Below are 20,002 nucleotides of genomic sequence, written 5' to 3'. Positions count from 1 at the left end.
ACAGAGTTCCCCTGGCCTTCCTTACGGGAGGAAGTCCAAAGCGCGGCGGTGGCCAGGCCTCCGGCCCGGAGTCACCTGGCAGGTGGGGGAGAGGGGCAAGTGAGTGAAGATTTAGAGCTGAGCTCGCCTGGACGGCAGGGAGCCCGCGGCGTAGAAAGGCGAGGGAAGGGGAAGACTTGGTTTGGATTCTGTGGGATCACATTGCACGGCAGCTTTCTCCCTCGCATACAGAGAGAAGGGGCAGGAAATGGTTAAAGCAAATCTGCACTGTGCATTCCCAGACAGGCTTTGCTTAATCCTTCCTCCCCGCTTTAACAGACCCTCACCCCCCGCCTTTCTTTTATTTCTCTCGACCCCCTTACCCCTGAGTTATTACTAGCATAACAACCTAACGGTCTTCCCCCAGACCCTGCCACTAAAGTTATTTATCTGCAAACCTGACCCCACCCCCATCTATTCTGCGGCAGCCTTTTGCTGTTATTGCTCTGACGCCGGCCAAGATTTGGCCGAAAAGGGAAAAAAAAAAAAAAAAAAAAAAAAAAAAAAAAAAAAAAAAAAAAAAAAAAAAAGAAAGAAAAACACCCCCCTTCCGAGCGCCTCCGCCTCGCAGCGCTCCCACCCCAGCCCGCCTACAGCCCGCCGGGAGGCTGAGGTGATTAGCATCCCGAGAAGCCAGTCGGAGGCCGGGCGAGGCGGAGGGCGCCGGCGGCGGGAGTGCCGGGCGGGGCCGCTGCAGCTCCGGCCCAATGGGGCTGGGGCGAGGGAGGGGCAGAAGGTGACAGGACCGGGAGCCCGGGGGAGTCCGGGGGAACTAAAGTGCGGGGATCCATGAGTGGCGAGCAAAGTTTCTGAGCGCAGCTCCAGCTCGCGGTCTTCCCTCCCCCTCTGTTTGTGTTTCGGCGACGCGCTGTGCGTGTGTGTCTGCGTGTGTGCGCGCGCGCGTGTGTGTGTGTGTGTGCGCGTGTGCGCGCGTGTGTGTGTGTGCGCGCGTGTGTGTGCGTGTGCTGGAAGTACGGCGGGGAAGGGGCGGGGAGAGTGTGAGGGACCGGGCGGGAGGTGGCGAGGGGCTCGCGGAGCCCTGGCTCCGCCGCGGTCCAACCTTCGGCCCCGGCCCGCGAGAGGCAGAGCGCTGACAGGCGCCGTCCGGAGCTGCGGAGGGCGCCACCACAGCCCAGCGCCGACTCGGCCGCCTCCCCCGCCGACGGTGAAGGAGAGAGAGGCACCGACCACCCCCCGCCCCAAACAAAAAGCCTTGTGGATTACAAAGTGAAACTGACACGGGACAATAAAAGCAGAGATAGCGAGGGCAGGGGCGAGGCGCGCTCCGGTGGGCTTCTGGCTGCGGCCGCCGGAGGACGACCCCCCTGGCATGGTGAGGGGAGGGCGACTCGGGGACCGCATGCTGCTCCTGCCCGACCCCTGCGAGGCCGACAGGAAAGGGGGACTGCGCTCGACCTGGATGTACAAATCATGGGTAGGCAGGCGCCCGGGCGGAGGTGAAAAATGCCGAGGAGCCCTGGCTGTTGTTTGTGCGGGACCTCGGGCTTGAAGCCGCAGCAGGGGCGGCGGCGGCGGCGGCGGCCGCTGGAAGGGAAGGGGCAGAGCTGAGCGCTCCCGGGTCCCGGAGCCAGGGCGCGAACGCTAGCGCCTGGAACGCGGTTCCCGAGCCGCCTGCGCGCAGACGCCGCCGCCGGGGCCTCCTCGGCCACTGCCGGAGCCCTGTCGGAGGGGCGTTGCAGCCCAGATTTTGAGGAGTGGGGACTCCAGGAATTTCATCGCCTCCAGCTTTTGGGAAAGGAATTCGATTCTCCCGGTTCCCCAACACCGCTTTCCCGGTGCGCAGTTGTGCTTGGACGTTTGTGCCTCCCTCTTCACGTTCTTCGCGGCGGGTAAGTTCTAAAGTTTCTGAAGACAGTTCTTTGCAATGATTCCTCATATACCTTAAATACAGGCAACTTCTTCCAACTCTCATCCACCCGGGTGAAAACGCTCAGACTATCTGGATTCGAAAACAAAGTAAAAGGGGGAATATATAAGAGGTTTGAGAAACTTTTCTGGGAGGCCAGCTCACAGGAGTGTCCCGCGGAATGCCCTGCCGCTTTTCGCCACAGCATCTCTCTTGCACTCCGCGTCCAACTGGCTACCTAGAGTCTTTTGCTGGTGCTACTTGCTTTTGCTGGATTGGAGGGTCTTTGAAATAGCAGAGGTCTCAGACCAAGCCGTCGGCTGAACCTTTGCTGGCGCTCCTCAATCCCTGTAAATATCATTCGTTTGCTTCACCCCTTCCTTCTCTTTATCACATCGTTTTAGGGAGCCAGGACCATGGACTTAGCAGCAGACAGGGCTACTGGCCGCCCGTGGCTCCCGTTGCACACTCTATCAGTGTCTCAGCTGCTTCGAGTGTTTTGGCTGCTGTCATTGCTTCCGGGGCAGGCCTGGGTCCACGGGGCCGAGCAGCGCCAGGTGTTCCAAGTGCTGGAAGAGCAACCTCCAGGCACTCTGGTAGGCACCATCCAGACGCGCCCCGGATTCACCTACAGGCTCAGCGAAAGCCACGCCCTGTTTGCCATAAACAGTACCACCGGAGCCCTGTACACCACCGCCACCATCGACCGCGAGAGCCTGCCCAGCGACGTGATCAACCTGGTGGTCCTTTCCAGCGCACCCACGTACCCCACCGAAGTGCGAGTGCTGGTGCGGGACCTCAATGACAACGCCCCGGTTTTCCCGGACCCCTCCATCGTGGTCACTTTTAAGGAAGACAGTAGCAGCGGGCGCCAAGTCATCTTAGACACCGCCACCGACTCGGACATCGGCTCAAACGGTGTGGACCACCGCTCCTACCGCATCATCCGCGGCAACGAGGCGGGCCGCTTCCGTCTGGACATCACCTTGAACCCGAGCGGCGAGGGAGCGTTCCTGCATCTGGTGTCCAAGGGCGGGCTGGACCGCGAGGTCACTCCGCAGTACCAGCTCCTGGTTGAGGTGGAGGACAAGGGTGAGCCGAAGCGGCGGGGCTACCTTCAGGTAAACGTGACCGTGCAAGACATTAATGACAACCCCCCGGTTTTTGGCAGTTCTCACTACCAGGCGGGGGTGCCTGAGGACGCGGTTGTGGGCTCCAGCGTCCTCCAGGTGGCGGCGGCGGACGCGGACGAGGGCACCAACGCGGACATCCGCTATCGGCTGCAGGACGAGGGGACCCCCTTCCAAATGGACCCCGAGACGGGGCTTATCACGGTGCGGGAGCCCCTGGACTTCGAAGCCCGGCGCCAGTACTCGCTTACGGTGCAGGCGATGGACAGAGGCGTGCCTTCCCTCACTGGGCGCGCCGAGGCGCTGATTCAGCTGCTGGACGTGAATGACAATGACCCGGTAGTGAAGTTCCGCTACTTCCCGGCCACCTCGCGCTACGCCTCGGTGGATGAGAACGCTCAAGTGGGTACCGTGGTGGCTCTGCTCACCGTGACGGACGCAGATTCTCCCGCGGCCAACGGGAATATCTCCGTGCAAATTCTCGGGGGCAATGAGCAGCGCCACTTCGAAGTGCAAAGCAGCAAAGTGCCGAACCTGAGCCTAATTAAGGTGGCCAGCGCCTTGGACCGCGAGCGCATCCCTTCCTACAACCTCACAGTTTCCGTCTCTGATAACTACGGGGCGCCCCCTGCCGCAGCAGTTCAGGCGCGCTCTTCTGTGGCAAGCCTGGTGATTTTTGTCAATGACATCAATGACCACCCTCCTGTCTTTTCACAGCAAGTGTACAGAGTGAACCTGAGCGAGGAGGCGCCTCCAGGAAGCTATGTGAGTGGGGTATCTGCCACTGATGGCGATTCTGGTCTCAATGCGAATCTGCGTTACAGCATCGTCTCTGGCAATGGACTGGGATGGTTCCATATCAGTGAACATAGCGGCCTGGTGACCACTGGGGCTGCTGGGGGCCTGGACCGTGAACTTGCTTCCCAGATTGTACTGAATATAAGTGCCCGGGACCAGGGAGTTCACCCCAAGGTGTCCTATGCCCAGCTTGTAGTAACTCTCCTAGATGTGAATGATGAAAAGCCAGTATTTAACCAGCCAGAAGGGTATGATGTGTCTGTGGTTGAGAATGCCCCAACAGGGACAGAACTGCTGGTGCTCAGGGCAACTGACGGGGACCTGGGTGACAATGGAACAGTGCGCTTCTCCTTACAAGAGGCAGAGACTGACCGGAGGTCCTTCCGTCTAGATCCAGTGTCTGGGAGGCTGAGTACTATTTCCTCCTTGGACAGAGAAGATCAAGCCTTCTATTCCCTGTTGGTTCTGGCCACAGATATGGGCTCCCCTCCCCAGTCATCAATGGCTCGCATAAATGTGAGTCTCCTGGATATAAATGATAACAGCCCTGTGTTCTACCCGGTCCAATACTTTGCTCATATTAAGGAGAATGAGCCTGGAGGTAGCTACATCACGACTGTGTCTGCCACTGACCCAGACTTGGGTACCAATGGTACTGTCAAATATAGTATATCTGCTGGGGACAGGTCTCGGTTTCAGGTCAATGCTCAGAGCGGGGTTATTTCTACAAGAATGGCCCTAGACAGGGAAGAAAAAACAGCTTATCAGTTGCAAATAGTAGCTACTGATGGTGGCAACTTACAGTCTCCCAACCAGGCAATAGTAACCATCACTGTACTGGACACTCAAGACAACCCACCTGTATTCAGCCAGGTTGCCTACAGCTTTGTGGTTTTTGAGAACGTGGCTCTGGGATATCATGTGGGTAGTGTGTCTGCATCCACCATGGATCTCAATTCCAACATCACTTATCTCATTACTACTGGGGATCAGAAAGGTATGTTTGCTATTAACCAGGTCACTGGGCAGCTTACCACAGCAAATGTGATTGATAGAGAAGAGCAATCCTTTTATCAGCTGAAAGTAGTGGCCAGTGGGGGCACAGTGACTGGAGACACTGTGGTTAACATAACAGTTAAGGATTTGAATGACAACTCTCCCCATTTCCTTCAGGCAATAGAGAGTGTAAATGTGGTGGAGAATTGGCAGGCAGGTCATAGCATTTTCCAGGCCAAAGCTGTGGATCCTGATGAAGGTGTCAATGGCATGGTACTCTACAGTCTGAAGCAAAACCCCAAGAACCTGTTTGCTATCAATGAAAAGAATGGCACTATTAGTCTGCTTGGGCCCCTGGATGTTCATGCTGGCTCCTACCAAATAGAGATCTTGGCATCTGATATGGGTGTCCCACAGCTCTCCTCTAGTGTCATCCTAACAGTTTATGTCCATGATGTAAATGACAATTCACCAGTGTTTGACCAACTTTCTTATGAGGTCACCCTTTCTGAATCAGAACCTGTGAATTCTCGATTCTTTAAAGTACAAGCTTCTGATAAGGATTCAGGAGCCAATGGTGAAATTGCATATGCCATTGCTGAAGGAAATACAGGGGATGCTTTTGGCATATTCCCAGATGGTCAATTGTATATAAAAAGTGAACTGGACCGTGAACTTCAAGACAGATATGTTTTAATGGTTGTTGCTTCTGACAGAGCTGTGGAACCCCTTAGTGCTACTGTGAATGTTACTGTAATTTTAGAAGATGTAAATGATAACAGACCTCTTTTTAACAGTACCAATTACACATTTTACTTTGAAGAAGAGCAAAGGGCTGGGTCATTTGTGGGCAAAGTCAGTGCTGTAGATAAAGACTTTGGGCCAAATGGAGAAGTAAGGTATTCTTTTGAAATGGTGCAGCCAGATTTTGAGTTGCATGCTATCAGTGGGGAAATTACAAATACGCATCAGTTTGACAGGGAATCTCTTATGAGGCGGAGAGGGACTGCAGTGTTTACCTTTACAGTCATAGCAACAGATCAGGGGCTCCCTCAGCCTCTCAAGGATCAGGCCACTGTACATGTTTACATGAAGGATATAAATGATAATGCTCCCAAATTTTTAAAAGACTTTTACCAAGCTACAATATCAGAGTCAGCAGCCAATCTGACACAAGTTTTAAGAGTATCTGCCTCAGATGTTGATGAAGGTAATAATGGACTTATTCACTATTCTATAATAAAAGGAAATGAAGAAAGACAGTTTGCTATCGACAGTACCTCTGGTCAGGTAGCACTAATTGGCAAATTAGATTATGAAGCAACATCTACCTATTCCCTTGTAATTGAAGCGGTGGATTCAGGGACAATCTCCCTCAATTCAACATGTACTTTAAATATTGATATTTTAGATGAAAATGACAATACCCCTTCTTTTCCTAAGACAACACTCTTTGTTGATGTTTTGGAAAACATGAGAATTGGTGAACTCGTGTCCTCTGTTACTGCAACTGATTCCGATTCAGGTGACAATGCTGATTTACATTACAGTATTACTGGGACTAACAACCACGGAACTTTTAGCATTAGCCCAAACACTGGGAGTATTTTTCTTGCCAAAAAATTGGACTTTGAAACACAGTCTTTGTATAAATTAAATATAACAGCAAAAGACCAAGGAAGACCTCCTCGTTCATCTACAATGTCAGTGGTTATTCACGTGAGGGACTTTAATGACAATCCTCCTAGCTTTCCTCCTGGAGATATTTTCAAGTCTATTGTTGAGAACATTCCCATTGGTACATCTGTCATTTCAGTGACTGCACATGACCCTGATGCAGACATTAATGGGCAACTATCCTACACAATCATTCAACAGATGCCAAGAGGCAACCACTTTACCATAGATGAAGTCAAAGGGACTATATATACTAATGCTGAAATAGATCGGGAATTTGCTAATCTCTTTGAGTTAACTGTAAAAGCCAATGATCAAGCTGTGCCAATAGAAACTAGACGATATGCTTTGAAGAACGTGACCATTTTGGTTACAGACCTCAATGACAATGTCCCAATGTTTATATCACAAAACGCCCTTGCTGCAGACCCTTCAGCTGTAATTGGTTCTGTTCTGACAACAATTATGGCTGCTGACCCAGACGAAGGTGCTAATGGAGAAGTAGAGTATGAGATCATCAATGGGGACACAGACACCTTCATTGTTGATCGTTATAGTGGAGACTTGAGAGTGGCTTCAGCGCTGGTGCCTTCACAGTTGATCTACAATCTCATAGTTTCAGCAACAGACCTTGGGCCTGAAAGGAGGAAATCAACCACTGAACTGACCGTCATTCTTCAGGGCCTTGATGGACCTGTTTTTACTCAACCCAAATATATAACTATTTTGAAGGAAGGAGAACCTATTGGCACGAACGTGATATCAATAGAAGCAGCTAGCCCCAGAGGATCTGAAGCCCCAGTGGAATATTATATTGTTTCAGTTCGTTGTGAAGAAAAAACTGTTGGACGCCTCTTTACTATTGGACGACATACTGGTATAATTCAGACTGCAGCCATTCTGGACCGGGAGCAAGGAGCATGTCTTTACCTGGTGGATGTTTATGCCATAGAAAAATCAACTGCTTTTCCCAGAACACAGAGAGCAGAGGTAATGATTTTGTAGTCATTTATTATTTGTTGATGTGCTTTTTAGAAAGATCATCCTCTTTATATTTACTCTCTATAATTGTTTGCCTTCATAGTTTATTGTTGAATTTATGAACAGAAATACCTAAAACTGTTCTGTCAGAAAGATTAACAGAGAATTACAAAAAATTTAGTTTTAATCTTGGTTGCAACTAAACGATCAACTTTCTTTTCACTTTACCACATAGCAATAAAATGTATAAGGCTAAGGAGAAATCTTTAGCCATTCCAGAGTAGAAAAAATCTATTTATCTAAGCTAAATTATTGGGGTCATCTACATACCACTCAGCAAGGAAGTCTACTAGAAGATGGGCACTTTCAGAATTAAGACCTATTCCAAAATGAAGACCTTTGGTAGAAATAAGTATTGTACCAAAGCTCTTCAGCCAGGGTGACATGGAAGATGGACTGACAATATACACCAGGACAGTATTAACTTTCACATCCTCAGCAGTCTTAGCAGTTTCTTTATAGACAGTGACTAATTTTAATGTGCTGAGCCAAGGTTTGGAAGATTCCTGATTTCTTCTGCCCTAGCATTTTAGACACTGTATTCTGACTTAGGATAATCCTTCCTTTTCCCTCTTAAATTAAGGCATGCAACATGCTGTGAATGATCAGAGACTAGGGGCTGTTTCTTGACAATACTGAGTTCAATGCCATGGGATAGAGACATGTTGTTCTGTATGTTGGTGGGTAAGATTAGTGTTTCATAGCATAAGCCAAAAGAATTCCAAGCTCACCCTTCCCTGGAGTGTATTTTAGGCTGCTACCTCCTTGTATCATTGATTTGCTCTTAAATTGAACTACTTTCGATGTTATTTTGATAATCAACTAGAAATGATATAGCTATACTCCAGAAAACTCTCATTTGCTGTTTCTAAGTTCATTCTTTCCCTTCCCAGGCTCCTCAAAGACATTCTAGTGTCACTCAGCCAAAAACACAAACATCAAATGTAGTTTGTGACACTTGGCAGTGACCCACACACAACACGCTAGTGAAATTGAGGCTCATGTGTTTGTTTTCTTGCTTCATTTTTTGGGGGGGTTGGGGAGGAGGTGGGTATTTATTTTTCTTTATGCTAAATGATAATATGTTACTATTATATATTTTTGTATTCTCTGTGATTTGTTTTCATAATAGTTGGTTATATCTATCTATGGATGGGGCAGAACATTCATGACCATATTAATTAGAGATCTAATTCTTCATTGAGATACAATTCTGAGGGGACTTCAGTTTTATCTTACATACATAGCACTGAAAGGATTTCTAAGCCAAATATCCTCTTTTAGCTAATTATTTTTTTAAAATATTTTAATATAGGGATTTTATGTTGAGCTATTTGGTTTTGCCCAGGTCATGATTTGTATGTAATTGTTTTTGATTTGAAGTTATCCATCTTCTAAACCCACAATCGTGTCTCTCTCCCTTTCTTCTCTGGAATTAATTCTTAGATGAAGATATTTGATTAGTTTGAAAACCAAAATTTGATTGAAGGCAGGCAATTAAGTCATTTCAGACTTTAGATGAATTTGTTAAACTGTAAAACAGATTATGTATTAGGTATTGTTGTTTGGTTCAGTGTGGTATATTTTATTAGACTACTGTGGTGAATGAGAATAAATGTTCAGTTTTATCATTAGATTTATTATGTCTTTTTATTTACCCATTAGATATGCAAAGATTGGCTTAGTATAAAAGTATTAAATAGTGCAGCCTCTGCAATAGGTAAGAAGATTAAAATAATATTTATAAGTAATTTGTTATTATTAGGGGATGATATGTTTATTATTTCTTATAAATCAAGTAACACCAATATGAAAAGTTGTTATTTATACTTATTAGATTCTATTCATTTAAAAGCTGGGGATAATTCAATATGATGATTTTTTTTTTAATTAAAAAAAGTCAGCATATCTTCTGTGAACTTAAGTGCTGAAACTGTAAACCAAATTTGAGTTCTCAAGATCCAGCCAGTTTGAAAATGAAAAGCAAATGTGTTTCTCCAAAGAATATTGAATGCAGTGGTTGCAAGCTAGAATTTCATATTATTATTGGTTGGATTTTTCAAGTATATACAATAAAGTATCCTTTTTTCTACTCAAACAATTGATTTACTGTGATTATGCAAAAAGAAGTTACACATTTCCTTTTGTTATCAAAGGTGATTTTTAAATTGTTTGTTTAATTGGACTTTGTCCAGTGAATTTAAAAAATTTATTCATGTTCACTGATATGAGTCTGGGTTGCTTACTCAGGTTTCTGACAGAGTCATGGCTGATCACATTCCATGGGTAGGAAGAGAGTCAGCGGGTAAAAGAGAAACAATTTCATCTGCATTTTTTTTCTAACTCTGACATTTGGGGTGAGAGGCTAAGGACTGTGATTCTGATGTTGTTCATTCCAAAGATTTGTCCAGTTATACACTTTTACTTACCCTACTTATTATATCCAAAGACTTGGCATTAGTTGTGATGTCATTGAAAGACTGTGTTTGAGTTATAGACACAAAATTAATTACCTTTTTACTTTGTCTTTTTATGTCCTCAGAAGAGCTTAGATAGTCTTGATTATGTTAGAATAGGTCATGTAAAGTTTGTGCCATTTCTTTAGGTTCATCTAGAAATAGATATGTGTACTTCAGTAAGCATTTATCTTTTAATGTGTATTACATAGGAGCATGCAACTTAGGAACTTGATTGGACCTCATGATGGTCAGGCGCTTTGTTTTATTGGTCTTTGTTATTTCAGAGCCTAGTATATTACCTGATGTATAGTAGATGCTCCATACATGTTTGCTGAATGAGATGATGGAAGACCTAAGATCAGAATATATATCTTTGTTTCTTAGGAATAAATCACCAGAGAAAAGCTGAGAAAAATGAAGGGAGTTAATAAATCTGATGCTGCTCATTAATTGAACTCAGGTCAGAACATAATAATTATCTCTACTTTACAAATGAACTGATAACTGTCAGGAAACTCACAAGGAAAGAAGAATTTAGGTGGGGGTTCTGATTGATATGGAGCTTAGTGTTTAAATGAAAGGAAGCAATGTTATGCATACAGGTAGTTACCAGGCCACAATTCTCAAACTTGCTACTCCCAGGACCCATTTATGCTCTTAAGAATTGTCAAGGACACCCCTGGAGGCTTTGTATAAGGGTGTCTTATCTATTGATACTTACCATTTTTAACTGTAAAACTGAGGGAGTTTAAAATATTTGTTAATTAATCTTAAAACTACAATATATTTTAAACATAAAACATTTTTATCTTATTTAAAAACTTTTTTTTCAAATTAAAAAATTAAAGAATGGCATGGTTTTATATTTTTACAAATCTCTTTAATGCCTAGCTTAGTAGAATATAGCTGAATTCACAAATCTTCTTGGGTAATACATTGCAATATATTGTCTTCTTTTTGCCTAAAATATACAAAAAGAATCCATCCTTACACAGATATTTTGAGTTGAATAATACAGAAATAGTTTGTATATTACACAAGTCCACAGTGGCAGTTTCTTAAGACTTACTTGCAGTGTGCAATATGAAGCCCTGTTAGCAAACTTTCACACTCTGTTACATGAAAATACATTGATCTTTCATTCTTAATGAATCTTTTACCTATTCCTGATTTAGAAATATCAGGCATTGATCATTTAGAAATTATTGGTGTAGCTGATAGGGAATTTATCAGACAAGTCCTTAAATATTTGACTCTCAATTTGTTGGTGATGGTTAGAAATTTACCAAATTTGAATTTTTATTTGAAAGCTCAAGTTTTACTGTTAGTAACATATATTGTTGTTTTCCTTGAAGTGTCTGGCTTTCTTTGTTCATGATAAAAATAAAAGATTTTGCATACTCAAATACTTAAAAAAAAAACCCAGTTGTTCTTTCAAGTAAAATGGCATTCCACAAATCAAGTGGCTGGTTCACGTTACAACTCAATTACACACATGTTTTCTTTGAGACAACCACAATACGTAGGTACAGAGAAATGGGTCTTTGTGCACATATTGCTCTGCGTCACACAGGATATTGAAAAGACATCAAAGTTGAGTCTACGTTTAACCAAATTAATAATTTTCCTGTTTTCTCAAGAAAATTTCTTTGCTTTTTTAAATGAAATATTATTTGTTTGTTTGTTTTATTGTGAGGACCTGGCAGTGAAGAACACAATTACTGCTAAAATGTTTTGGATCTACTGCTTTGATTGGTGCTAAAGTACCTGCAGTTTTACCCACCATTGCTTTTTCACCTTTAGCATAAATGCCAACACAGTGTACAAAGGCAGAGGATGGTTTGCATTATCATGAAAACAGTTTTGATTTCCCAGGGCTCCTTAAATGGGTCTCTGATTTACTTAGAGGTCCATGATAGCCACTTGAAATAATATATTAGAAGTATGTTTGGAATATTAGGCAAATGGACTATGATTCATTATTGATTGCAAATGAATTTTAGCAATCTGGTAATAAATTAATTTATTTTCACAAGAAACTATGAAGATTTCCAAGATAAATAATGGAGACATTTGTGAGGTCAGTTCTGGATACAAGTGTTAGAAATGATTTTCTTCCACAGGGTTTAGAATCAGAGTTAGTGCACCTTAGATTAAATGTCTGTATATCTTGTGTATTAACTCTCGCAAGCAGGATATAGACAAGAGAGCTATATATATAATAATAATAACTATTACTATTATAAAATTTATTGAATATTGGGATGTTTGGTCATAGTGGTAAGTGCATAATCATATGTACATTTTTAGGGTCTTTAACCCATACAATACTAATATCATTTGCATTTCATATCTATGGAAACTGAGTCTCAGATAAGTTAAATAAATTGCTTAAGTTCATATATATATAAATAAAACCATATCCAGACTTGAATAACTTCAGAATACATCCTCATACCTATTCTTCTATCAAACTAGGTCAATCTGTGGTTTTGTTTAAGAGAAAAGCTCTTTGTCCTATAATAGCTGTGAGCATATGTGTATGCCTTTTAGTAACTTTGATTTCACTCTCGTTTGTTGTTTAAAATGCATTTAAGGCCAGGTGCAGTGGCTCACACCTTAAATGAGAGGTTGAGGCAGATGATTCTTTGAAGCCAGGAGTTCAAGACCAGCCTGGGCAACATGGTGAAACCCCATCTCTACTAAAAATACAAAAATTAGCCGGACGTGGTGGTACATGCTGGTAGTCCCAGCTACTTGGGAGGCTAGGACATGAGAATCACTTGAGCCCTCTAGGTGGAGGCTGCAGTGAGCTGAGATCATGCCATTGCACTCCAGGCTGGGTGACAGAACTAGACTCTATCTTAAGAAAAAAAAAAAAAAGCAGTATTGTTATGTATTGTGTGAAATAAAGGGAAACAATTTTTGCCTACCTCAGTTAAGGCCCTCGGCAGATCAGTTACATTCCTATGGGTCAGTTAGTGGTAGTAGCAAGGAGCCTAAATTGAATTTGGAACACTTCCAAGAGTTTCTAGAGCAGGGAAGGAGGTGAGACTATGAGAGAAGGGAGCTGAAGACAAATGGAGAGCACAGGTAGATGAGGGGGCCTCTCCTAACCTACAGCACTGTTCACTTGGGAAGCAGTCACTGCAGTTTAAGAAGGTGGAGAATCTATTTTTGAATTTTCAGATGATAATTCTTCATCTTCTTTGGAATAATGATGGGGCTGGAGTGGATGGAATGTGACGATTCTTTTAAAGAGGAAAACATTTTACTGCTTCCTATATGTTTGATGTCAAGAGTGTTTCCTTAAAAAACAGCCTGGGATAAATTTTCTGATTTCGTTTCTTCCCCATTGGTATGTTTTTAAATGTATTCAACAACATGCTGTGAATTAAAGGGCTTTATAAATTTTTAAGACAGGTACGAATGTGTATCACAAACAGGATTATTGATGGCTTATTATGTTCATGCTGCGGATTTTATATATCTTTAGGATGTTTGATTTACTCCTACTGCTGGATTTCTATAGACATAACTCATCTTCTAATCAATTCACTGTTTATTATTACATTTATGTGTTTATTAAGACCCTATGATTTTAATTCTTTTCTGTTTTATTCAATTTTGAGGAATCTACTCTAGGAATAGTTGTGAAAAATAGTTATTGACTTAGAATTTTGTGGAATCCATTTTTCATTGCATTGTCTGAAGCTTGCACTTTGTCATCATTCGAATGAAAAACTGCCAAAGAACCTCATTAGTTGTGAGGGACTGCTGCATTAGTGACGGTAGCAAACTGCCTAGGCCCTGAGTTGGGTTCTGTGTTTCAAGAATTAATAAATCTAGGCCCAGCTCTTTATAATACCCAAAAAGGCAGTATTCTGAATTAGGCACTCATGAGTGGAAATAGGAAAAGAATAACTGGCAAGGAATATGGGCCAAGATGAATAGAAAGTGTCCAATATAGACTATGGTAAATATTTTCTAATGATTTCAAGCTTTATGAAGTCTGTGACAAGAGTAGCCATTTTAATAGTATGTTGACTGAGAAGGAGAGTATAGGAATGCAGACAGGTGAAAATACTAAACAAATGTTCTGTATGAAATACACACATGTAATTATATATTAACGTGTATGCCTCCATTGTACAAAGACTGTTGGCTTTTCCTTTCTGTTAATATCCTGAGACAAAATTGGACAATAAAGTCATGAAGAGGAAACAATCTAATTGGCAGATAATTTATAAATGATAATTAAGAATTGATTATGGGACCACAGTCTTATTTGGTTTCCAGATATGTATGCATTTTTAAGAAAAAATCAGTGAGTAAAAACCAAAGAATTTTAAGGCTTGAAGCAATATTGAAAGATGTTTTGAAACATGCTTTGCTACTGGCAGGTGAGAACAAATGGCGTTTTTGATGATTTTTACAGATTATCTGACATTTTTCTAAGGCTTTTTATCATTCATAGATTCTAATTTATATAAAGTGCTTATATTATTGTTAGACACTGGTAAACAGTCTTGCCAGGTGCTGTCTTGCTTTTGTCATGGTTCTAGAGGTAGATACAACGTATCATCATTTGAAAAATGGGAATACTGAGGCTCATGGAGGTTGCTTATGGAGTTGGTTTATGGGAAGCAGGATTTAAACCCAGCAGTCTGCCTCTAACATCTGTGCATTTAGTTCCAACATACCACTAACTAATGCTACTTGTTATAAGAATGACTGTTTCTATACTCTTGTAGACATAATTTTACCATGTAAAAAGTTCTTTTCCTATTTCTATATTTTTATGTTAATTATTGAAAAAATATAGAATGAAATTTCGGTGATGAACCAGTAGTCGGATTACTTTAGGTCCCTAACAATCTTTGTTTAGGTCCCTATTAATCTTTGTCATCTTGATTAAACTATAATCTGTTAGTTCTTCATTTTGCTTTCTAAAACTCAAGGCAGGAAGATATTTCCATTCTTTCAATTACTTGTTTATTTTCTTCCGTTTTCAGCTAAATTTTTTGAAAGAGTTGCATGTACTTGCATTCTTTCCTCATGATCTCTTAAATCTACTTCCATCAGGCTTGGCTCCTGCCACTCCAGTGAAATTGCTCTTACTGAGGCCATGATGATGAGCACGTTGCTGGATCTAGTGGCCTTTCTCAGTGCTCATTGTATCTAATCTAAAAAATATTTGATCTAGTGGATGTTACTTCTGTTAAATGCTTTATTCAGTTTGCTTCCAAGTCATCATATTCTGTGACTTTCACCTTTTCTTATTTTTTGGACCGGTCACCTCTCAGCTTCTTTCACAAGCATCTCGCCATGTCCTCAAATATCCCTACAATCAGTTCTTGAAATTCTTCTCTTTTCAGTGTATACTCATTCCCTTGAGGATCTCAATCTTATAATATCAAATGACATATATACACTGATGACTCCAAAATTTTGTCTCTAGCCCATATGTCTTTTCTGAATCCTATATTCATATAACCAATCACTTATTCATTGATTAGCTTCCTAATGGATGTTTTAAATTGACATTTCTAAATCTGAGCTGTGGATATTCTCCCCAATGCATGAATAGTCCGTCTTCAGCCATCTTCTTTTCAGTTGATGGCAATTCCAAGCTTCTGACTGTTCAGGTCAAAAATCTTAGAGTCATCTTTGACTCCTAACTTTCTTTCTCCCCCTACATACAACCTGTCAGTTGATCTTTTCGGCTCTCTCTTCAAAGTATTTCACTTTGCTATGATCATTTCTCATCATGCTCACTATTATTAACTTGGTCTAAGACACCATCATTATCCCCTGGGATTATTGAAGACATCTTATTGATCTCTGACAGTGTTCCTACTGTTCTTTTCTCTTACTTGGATTTACCTATACTGGCTTCTTTCTATTCTCAGAACTTTCTAGGCACATATCAGCTTGTCTTGGCTCTTCCTTTTGCATAGAACATTCTTCCCTCCACATGTTAATCTGAAAAACAACCTCCCATGCTTCAAGTATTTGTTGCTATCTCACATTGCAAATTAGGTTAAATTTTCCTTTAATGAATTATTATTGTAACCATCCCATTATGCTGCCTGACTGCCATTGCCTTGTGGCATTTTTTTATCTTCTGATTCAGTAAGACTTAGTAGCCTCCTTCACCAATTTCTACTTATCTCCCCGGATGTTAAATGTTGGAATGCCCCTGGAATTAGTTCTTGATTTTTTTTCTCTTTTTCATCTATTTCACTGAGGAGCTCAACCAATATCATTTCTTTATATAAAATATGAGCAGTATATATGTATAAGGGTGGGAGTGAGTGATATAATTTATTGATTTTTTAATAATGTTGATTATTGTTTGATTTGTCTTCTTCCCACTGGAACGAATTTCTACAAGGGCAGATATATTTATCTGCTATGTTACCTAACATATCTCAAGAGTCTAGAACATTACTTGGAACAAACATGGTAGACACAAAATAAGTTTCTGTGGAATGGCTGAATGAATGAATGAATGAATGAACTGGCATCTCTGCTTCTGTTCTTAGCCCCTTCAGTTTAGTCTAGCAGCCAGAGTGTGAGTGATGTTTTAGATCATTTCATTTTCCCCAAAGCTTCCCATTTTACTTATAGTAAAAGTCAAATTCTCACAGTGACTCTTAAGACCCTACTTTACTGCTCTTATCAGTTACTCTCTGGACCTCATTTTCCCGGCTCCCCTTACTTGAACTTGCTCAGCAATCACCAGAAGTGCAGGCCCCAGCCTGAGGCACCCCTTCTTATAGTCTTTACACCGACTCTGGCCTGGACTGCTCCCTTCTTTACTTTCCCCACATCATTTCTCAGAATCACCTTGCAAAGTCCTTCTTCCCTCCAGTCTTTCTTGTGCTCTTTCCTTCCTTTGTTTCTCCTTATTTCTTATCATCACCTGATATAACACATATGTTACTTCTTTATTCTGTTTATGGTGTGTCTTCTCTTTAGGAAATATGTTCCATGAGGGGAAAGGTTTTCATCTGTTTCTGCTATATGGACAGTACCTTCAGTGTTTCTGGCTCAAGGCAGATGCTCAGTAAATCATTGATAAACTAAGGAATTATTGTTGATAATGCTGCAAATATGCTGCTTAAGCTCCAGAAGCTCAACCAGTGATGCAGGCTAAGTAAGGGAGTCATTTTTCATCTCCTAAGCCAAGACTGTAGAACCTCTTGTGAAATTAGTGAAGTTAACTGATTGGAAAAGACTGATTTTCCTTGATATAAAGACAGTGGCTACATAATTTGATTGGCTATGGGCCCGTAACCCAAACTTCAGAAACCTTTATGGTGTCTTTGAAGAATGGTGGGACTACTAATGCTTATTTTATAGATGTTTCAGTAAAGTAGAACATTTCAGAAAATATATATCACAATGTAGGCTACACCACCTCATGTCTTCTCATTTCCTTCAAACTTACCTAATTTTGCTTTAGAGATCAGATCTTAAGTTATTGTAAACCATGTTGTTCATTAGCAAAAAGGTGAATACATAGAAGCTTTAAAACATTATTACTTTTAATATTGATAACTTTAATTACTGTCATTCCTTTTTTCTAATTTACCATCCTTGTTCAACATTTCACATCACTAGTATCAGTGAACTTAATTTTAACATGCAGCAAAGAAAATACTGCTGAACAATCCCTCTTGCCTTAAGTTTAGTTGACAGAATTCATGCTCTTGGTTTGAGAGAAGCTTGATTCAGATGTTGTCACAGCTACTCTCAGAATCTTACTTTCCTCATTTGTATAATGGTAATGATAGTGCCTACTTCATAGCTTCTTGTGAGAAAAACAATGGCACTCAATAAAGTTTATTAGTGCTCTTCCCTTTCTTTCCCATAATATAGATCTGCAAAAGACTGTTAATATTTAAGAAAATACCTTTCTATTTCTAAAGTATTTTAGCATACCATTCTTTTTTCTTTCTTTCTTTCTCAATGTCCTCAACAAGTCTGTAAGGAAGTTAAGTGTTTTTATGTTCATTTTAAGGAAAAGACACAAATAATTTTATGATTTCTGTGTGGTCACAAATCTAGATTAGCACCCAAGTTTATATGACTTTGGTCAGCATGCCTGACATTAAGCCATACTGCCCAGTCTGGTGTTAATAGTATTTTCCCATCTACTCTTTTATTGTTGTTGACATAATTTAGTAATAGTTATAACCCCTTAAGTGAAGTTATTTGTGTATTCTGAAACTTTTCTGAAAGGCTTAGTTGCTTAGGAAACAAGCAAATTAGAATATTTGAATATTCAGTGTTTGTCTCATTTTGAAACTTTATCTCTGATTTAGATGAGGGATATTTATCTCTCAATTTTTAGTGAAGTTAGTAAAATACTGACTATCACGGAATTGTGTGTGTTTATTTGTGAACCTATTTATAAATTGTTTTTTGCTGATAATGCAGTTTTCTTAATTCAGATAAACGGCTTGTTCAACAAAGAGAAAACGATCTTTCTTTCAAAATTGCTTTTTTACAAAACATATAAATTCTGGTAACTTTTTAAGTGAAGGTTTCCTAATTAATGATTAAAACACTTTCCTGGAAAGAAAAATGCTTTCTTACTTCCTAAAATTTTCAATATAAGCAAATACACAAAGAAGATGGGCTTCCTTCGGCTTGATGTAGTGTTGTATAGCACACAATTCTTTGTTCTTTAGTCAAAATACTTACTCCTTATTTTTATTTATACATTGACTTCATTCTGCAATAAATTTGAAGCAGTTCACAAAAATATATATACAACAAAGAGATACAATAGTTAAATGAATCTCTAGGTAGGAAAAATAAGTGTTACTAAAAAAAATCCTGAAACATGTAAGATTAGCATACAAATATATGCAGTTTAGGTAACTCACTGAGTTTATGTTTAGCTTTCTAAAGGCCAAGTAAAGCAGAGAAACAAGGTCAGTCATATAAGTCATGGTGTTCTAATACTAAACACACAGAGAGTAAACAAAGGAAATACAGATTTTCTAAATGCAGGGAACTTAATAGAATTTGTCCCACAGATGCTCAAAAACAGAGCTATTTGAAAGTGATGATTTTCTTAATGGAATCTTCACTAGCTCAGGGACAGATTTTCAGCATCATTTTAATGTGACATCTCTTAGGGTGGGTTTGTGGCAAATTGTAAAAGTGCAGTTCTGGCAAATTATTTATTTATGGATCAAAAGAGATTCTCCATTGGTAAAGCACTTTTATTTAGCTTTATTTCATGAAGTGAATTAATATTTTATAATCACATCAAGAATATCCCTATTGGGGGTTTTCATATTAACATAGCTGTAGCACATCACAGGGAAAAACTAACTAGAGACGTTTTCAGTAAAACTTTAGCTTACTCCTTGAGGAGCCTTTATTTTAAGCTATGCTGCAGTGGATAAAATACTTAGCACAAATTTCTAGTGATCTGTGTCTTAGGTTGTTTCTGGTTTTCAAAAAACAGAAACAATTATCCTGTGAGATAACAGAATTTGCTATTGGAAACATTGATACTATTTTTAAATGTCATATATTTTCGGATATTAAAAATATAAAAGAATAACTATTACATCTACTCTAACTTTTCCTCTGGTGGAGTTACTAATATCTTAAGGCTAGAAAAATGAGTACCAATAAAGGTCAGAGCTCTAGGATGGGAATGGGGGTCTCAGGTTTTTAATTCTGGAACGGTCATTTGACATCTCATTTTGAAATGATAAACTGAAACAATAAGGTTATGTGGCCCACTCATATAACACTCTTAGTGGGCAGAAGTGTCACAGATTAGAATTTCTTACTTTCAAATCTATACTCAGTGTTGACTCCAGTCCTTAAACACGGAGTAAGAAAAGGAGGCTACAGCTTCCTCATAATAACATCTCCATCAGCATCCTCCCAAAGACATCCCCCAAAAACATGGAATTTAAAGTAAAACAAGTATTTTTTTGCTATGCAAATACAGCTTTAGG

General features: G+C 40.8%; 1 protein-coding gene across 3 annotated transcripts in view; it reads left to right on the top strand.

The window, feature by feature from the left end:
- The first annotated feature begins 1,050 nt into the window (after positions 1–1,050).
- Positions 1,051–20,002, top strand: part of FAT4 (FAT atypical cadherin 4) — a 175,151-nt gene continuing 156,199 nt past the window's right edge. For 2 of the 3 annotated variants that reach the window (XM_010338361.2, XM_010338360.2), the window contains exon 1: positions 1,051–7,497. In XM_010338361.2, coding sequence (XP_010336663.2) covers positions 2,323–7,497 — 5,175 coding nt within the window. In that variant the 5' untranslated portion in view covers positions 1,051–2,322. The remainder of the gene's footprint in view (positions 7,498–20,002) is intronic. The other variant, XM_074396930.1, reaches the window with a different exon arrangement.

This window comes from Saimiri boliviensis, chromosome 3 (genome assembly GCF_048565385.1).
Source record: "Saimiri boliviensis isolate mSaiBol1 chromosome 3, mSaiBol1.pri, whole genome shotgun sequence".
Classification (NCBI taxonomy): domain Eukaryota; kingdom Metazoa; phylum Chordata; class Mammalia; order Primates; family Cebidae; genus Saimiri; species Saimiri boliviensis.
Note: the sequence above shows the minus strand (reverse complement) of the source record. Positions and strands in the feature narration are given on the sequence as shown.